The sequence below is a fragment of the Littorina saxatilis genome, linkage group LG1 (assembly GCF_037325665.1).
Source record: "Littorina saxatilis isolate snail1 linkage group LG1, US_GU_Lsax_2.0, whole genome shotgun sequence".
In the NCBI taxonomy this organism is placed as follows: domain Eukaryota; kingdom Metazoa; phylum Mollusca; class Gastropoda; order Littorinimorpha; family Littorinidae; genus Littorina; species Littorina saxatilis.
The window spans coordinates 20,363,835-20,369,878 of record NC_090245.1 but is presented as its reverse complement, the minus strand read 5'-3'; the positions used below and the strand labels follow the sequence as shown (position 1 = coordinate 20,369,878).

The 6,044-nt window shown below is 42.6% G+C and overlaps 1 protein-coding gene across 1 annotated transcript; it reads left to right on the top strand.

Annotated features, from left to right (window-relative positions):
* Positions 1-3,821, top strand: LOC138950301 (cystathionine gamma-lyase-like). Its single transcript, XM_070322055.1, has 4 exons — positions 1-160; positions 2,446-2,559; positions 2,844-2,978; positions 3,816-3,821. Exons 1-4 carry the CDS (start codon positions 59-61, stop codon positions 3,819-3,821), a joined length of 357 nt encoding a protein of 118 aa, XP_070178156.1. The 5' UTR covers positions 1-58.
* Positions 3,822-6,044: the final 2,223 nt, after the last annotated feature.

The following is a 6,044-nucleotide window of genomic DNA, read 5'->3' as shown; positions in this document are numbered from 1 at the left end:
AAGGGGGAGTTCCACTGTCCTGTATACTCCCTGTTTGCTCTTTGTCAGCACCAAGTACATGGGAGGTCACAGTGACCTAGTGGCTGGCTGCGTCACCACGAGGACCCTGGACCAGTGGAGGCGACTGAAGAAGGTGCAAGGATCCATCGGAGCGTGTCTGGTAGGCTTTTAACACAAACATTGTTATCGTGTCTTTGTGTCATTAGAAATGGGATGTGGTACCAACAGAAAAATGTCCATGTTTGTGTAAAATGAAAATGGACATTAACATTTTCTTGTCTTATCTTATCTTATCTATTTTGTCACAATTAAAGCCCAGTTCCTGAAATTGCTCTGCAATGTGTGTATGTGTAGTAACTACTCTTGAAAAATATGAGACAAGCTTTCCTGCGTGACATGGGGGGCTGGTAGCTCAGTTGGTATAGCACTGGACTTGTGATCCTAGGCTCACCGGTTCGAATCCGGGCCGGGATGGACACGGGTCAACTTTATGTGCAGACTCAGAGACGGTATCCATGTTCCACCCCCGTGTCACCACAGTGGCACGTAAAAGACCTCGGTCATTTTGCCATAAGTGTAGGTGGCTGAGTACACCTAAACACGCACACACCTGGGCAGCGCGACTCTGTTGCTGCTAGCTTCCATCTGGGAGGAAACGATCAGAATTTCCAAGCGAGTGGATAATAAAGTTATGAAAATACAAATAAAAATGAATGAACAAAATTAGATTAAATTATTGTCAATCACTAGCGAGCAGCACGTGGACAAGGACCACGTACGCATGTATACCACTGATCTTAATATAATGGATAGCGCGTCCCTTCTTATTGGCTATCACAGCGTTGACGCCACCGGATCCGCTATCTTGGGACACTGTTGTTCGATACCGCGAGAGAAGACTGCTGTCAACTCTCGAAACTACGATTATTTCCCTTGGACCATGTTTGTCAGTGTGGTGGGGTTATAGTAAAGATGGCGGCACTCTGGCTACGCTGTTTCATTTGCTAATAATAATAATAATGGACATTTGCTATAGCGCATAATCATGTATATGCTCAATGCGGAAATGAGACGGAAATGTTGTCGATATCACTTTTGCACTGAGCTCAGTTTTGCCCAATTGACCAATGGAAATGCACGTAACATATGAAAGTATCCGCTCTTGCTGTGCACTATCCATTTTTTTTTTTAGATCAGAGTTGTATACATACCTGCTCGCTAGTGATTACCCAATATTGACGGACTGTGTGATGATATCTTCTGCTATGGTCTGTTGAGACAGTGATATCAAAATCGAGACCGGAGGTCGAGATTTTGATATCACACTGTTGAAACAGACCAATAGCAGAAGATATCATCACACAGTCAGTCAATGTTAGATATATTGCTAATTCTCTGGACATTTTGTATTTACTGTAAAGAAATTACAAAAGTATTTGTCTCAGTTTTGGCTGTTTCATATCCCTCCCTCTGATTATTATTTCTTTGTGTTCACTTTTTTCTTGTACTTTTCAGTATTTTAAAATGTCTTTCCTTTCAAAAAGTCTTTAGTCACTTGCTCAACTAAATTCTGGGATAATTACATTTTCATATATATTTGTTTGTTTTTAAATTTAGGTGTTTTTGTTTTTGAAGTGGGGAAGCAATAAAGAGGTCGTCGATATCAAAACTGATATCGACGGAAATTTTGTCGATATCACTTTTGCACTGAGCTCAGTTTTGCCCAATTGACCAATGGAAATCCACGTAACATATGAAATAGCAATATTGACCTATGTCACTGGGAAAAACGTGCCTAATTTTGCCAAGAGTATCCGCTCTTTCGCAACCTGTACAAACCCAACAGAGGTATTTCTAAACATCGTATATTTTTTTACTTGGTATGAGCTGAAATCCAGAATAGATAGACTGCCAATGTTCAGAAGCATTTAAAAAAAAAAGAGGATTCCTGACTTTTAACAAAAGCAGTTGCATATAAGCTGCAAATGATACAACCAAGTGGGGTAACAGCCCACTTGTAGCCATTCGCGCTGCAAGCCGTTCCTATAGTTTTGTTTTTACAAGTTTTGTTTTGAGAGCTAAAGAATATAATTGCATTTTAACAAAAGCACAAATACAGCAATGTATAAAACTTATTTCAATTTCTGATGATTGGTTGTAGTACATTTATGACAATTGTGAAGTCAGCCGTTAGACGGGGAGTTATTTGTTATTTCATTTAATAATAATAATAATATGGGAGATTTATAGAGCGCTTGACGTTCTCTAAGCGCTTTACAAAGTTGTCTCTTAGCATTTCACTTTTGCTATAATTTATGAAACAAAGCAGTTGGTCTAATCGAGATTGGCGTCTTGCTTTTGTCAAAGTCTACACACTCGGATTGTTCTTCTAATGTCATTTTTGGCAACTAAACTTCACCGCACTCTGGTTGTGCTTCTCAACAGTCTCCACATGACTGCAGTCTGCTTCTTCGAGGACTGAAGACGCTGCCAATAAGGATGAAGAAACACAGCGAAAACGCGCAAAGGGTTGCCGAATTTCTGTCCAAGCATCCCAAGGTGAGTGACATTAAGGTTTACTATCATACTAATACATTAACAAATGAGGATGACAGTCGGTTGTTCGATCCAATGCTAATTGTTATACTCTCAGGTGCCAAGAGATTGCTTCCGAATAAATCTCTCTTAGTCTTGTTGATTATGTCGTATTCAAATAAAATGATAACGCTTACGTCCCTTTGTTTCTCATATTTTACGTTTACGGGCTAGTACAGTTCATTGAGGACTAGCTTTTGTTTTATATTGCGGGTAACTCATTATTATGTTGAATATAATGGTTCTAGGTCCTCAGAGTGAGCTACCCTGGTCTTCCTGATAGTCCAGGACATGAGGTTGCCAAGCGACAAATGACGTCATTCAGCGGAATGATCATGGCCGACATTGATGGTGGTTATGACGCGGGCAAGACTGTTGCTGAGGTGACATTTTACACTCGCGCACGAACTCATGCTCGCATGCATACGCGCTTAAGCACGCACACACGCACGCATGAACACGCACGCACCCACGGGCGCTTGCACGCACGCACGCACGCACACACGCACGCACGCACGTACGCACGCACGCACTCACGCACACACGCACGCACACGCACGCACGCATGCACGCGCGCACGCATGCACGCACCCACGCACGCACACACGCACGCACGCATGCATACATGCACGCACGCACGCATACAAACACACTCTCACACACACACACACACACACACACACACACACACGGGTACACACACACACGGGTACAAACACCAAGAACAATACACGGAGCAGACAGATAGATGCGCATGACGTCTCTGTCTTTGTCTGTTTTTCTAGGTCTCACTGTTTGGTGAATGCGGAGGAATCGTTCTTACGGGGGGGGGGGGGGGGGGGGGGGGGTAAGGAGTGTATGGGTAAATGCGACTCAGATCAGTCTGGTTGCCTAGCATATATGTATTCAGTTAACGTGCCCTGAAATTGAGCCTTATGTCACTAATCGGCAACCAGCTTTGCTATGCAAATGAGTCACGAGAAGCATTCCAGGACATACACAGTCAATGGGTTTTCTTACTAAGCGTGTTAACAACTAGCATTGTCATCATTTTCACGAGTTTTCATTCACAAGCACCTGGGAAATAAATCTCATGTTCCCCAAGCAATAAATCCCCGGTTACCATAGTTGCAGGAAACATGTTATACATGGATAATCAAAAGCAAACCCAATAGAAACGCTCGGGGATTCTTCGGCTCTTTTCATTGGTGTTTCCCCAGACCTAAACAGACGACACGACACTGCTTTGCAAAATTCCAAAAACGAACTGGCAAACTGGCAAAAGTAAACAACAATCAAAACTACTTCTTGAAAGGACATACATTCATCAAAAACAAAAGAAACCTAGCGATATGTTTTGTCTTCTTACAGAGTCATGGAGTGCGTGTATCTGTGTTTCGATACACAGACGTTCGGAAAAACACGAACGTCAAGTTCAAGTAAAACGACCCCTGACACACACATTTTGACCCGTGCACAAGACGTTGTATCGATAACCGAAGCACAAATAAGAAACAATAATAAAAGCAAAGAAAATAGCAAGAAGATATGCAAATATCTAACAAAGCCGAGCAAGCAGAATGACAGGTCTAATGAAAAACAAAGAGGTACTAAGTCGGAAACAAGATCGCGATTCTTTCCTTCGCTGCACGACGCAAATCTTCTGTGACCTTTGACCAAACGTAGCTTCCACATTCGATCAATCAGCTGGCGGGGATGTAGCTCAGTCGGTAGCGCGCTGGATTTGTATCCAGTTGGCCGCTGTCAGCGTGAGTTCGTCCCCACGTTCGGCGAGAGATTTATTTCTCAGAGTCAACTTTGTGTGCAGACTCTCCTCGGTGTCCGAACACCCCCGTGTGTACACGCAAGCACAAGACCAAGTGCGCACGAAAAAAGATCCTGTAATCCATGTCAGAGTTCGGTGGGTTACAGAAACACGAAAATACCCAGCATCATGCTTCCCCCGAAAGCGGCGTATGGCTGCCTAAATGGCGGGGTAAAAACGGTCATACACGTAAAATTCCACTCGTGCAAAACACGAGTGTACGTGGGAGTTTCAGCCCACGAACGCAGAAGAAGAAGAAGAAGAAGAAGAAGAAGAAGAAGAAGAAGAAGAAGAAGAAGAAGAAGAAGAAGAAGAAGAAGAAGAGATCACTCAGCTTAATATTTACAACAGAAAGCCGAGGGGGTGGAATACTGAGAGGAACCTACAGAACTGTGCATCCTCAAACCTGACATACTTATCCCAACATTTTATGAACTCAAAACACAGTAAGTTGCTTTCACACGCCAGCTGTGATTGCAACAACGTAAAACATGTTTTATCAAAACGGAACTCGTGTTTCAAAGCATGGCTTCCTGTGTTGATTCGGCACTTCTTTTCTCACTACCAAAATGATGACAAAAACGATGTTTGGTAGTTTGTTGTCAGACCAGCTTTTTTGTCGGTCCTCGGGGGGCATATCGACTTTTGTTTCATATTTATTGACCGCGGCCTTCGGCCTTGGTCAATAAATATGAAACAAAAGACGATATGCTCCCCCTCGGACCGACAAAAAAGCTGGTCTGTCAACAACCCATCAAACATCTTATATTGTCATCTTTTTTACGAGTTTTTGGTTACAAACACGGGAAATAAATCTCATGTTCCCCATGCAATAAATCCCCGGTTACCATAGTTGCAGGAAGCAGGTTATACATGGATAATCAAAAGCAAACCCAATAGAAACGCTCGGGGATTCTTCGGATCTTTTTATTGGCGTTTCCCCAGACCAAGACAAACGACACTGCTTTGCAAAGTTCCAAAAACGAACTGGCAAAAGTAAGCAAAAAACAAAACTACTTCATGAAAGGTCATAAATTCACAACAAACAAATTAAACCTGGTGATATGTTTTGTCTTCTTACAAAGTCATGGAGTGCATGTATCTGTATTTCGATCCACAGACGTTCGGAGAAACACGAACGTCAAGTTCAAGTCAAACCAATTGACCCTGACACACAAACTTTGACCCGTGCACAAGACGTTGTATCGATACACGAAGCTCAAATAAGAAGTAATGATAAAAGCAAAAGAACATAGCAACACGATATGCAAACATCCAACAAAGCCGAGCAAGCAGAAGGACAGGTCTAATGAATAACAAAGAGGCAATGAGTCGGAAACAAGATCGCGATTCTTTCCTTCGCTGCACGATGCAAATCTTCTGTGACCTTTGACCCAACGTAGCTTCCACATTCGATCACTAAGCTTAATGTTTACAACTGACAACCGAGGGGTGGAATACTGAGAGGAACCTACAGAACTGTGCATCCTCAAACCTGAAATACTTATCCCAACATGTTATGAACTCAAAACACAGAAAGTTGCTTTCACACGCCAGTTTTGATTGCAACAACGTAAAATCAAAACGGAACTCGTGTTTCAAAGCATGGCTCCCTGTGTTGATT

Bases quoted from the DNA above. Each gene is read 5' to 3' on its own strand.
- LOC138950301 (XM_070322055.1), top strand. From the start codon at position 59: ATGGGAGGTCACAGTGACCTAGTGGCTGGCTGCGTCACCACGAGGACC. The intron at 161-2,445 runs GTAGGCTTTTAA...GCTTCTCAACAG, and splicing joins GATCCATCGGAGCGTGTCTG to TCTCCACATGACTGCAGTCT. The intron at 2,560-2,843 runs GTGAGTGACATT...TAATGGTTCTAG, and splicing joins TTCTGTCCAAGCATCCCAAG to GTCCTCAGAGTGAGCTACCC.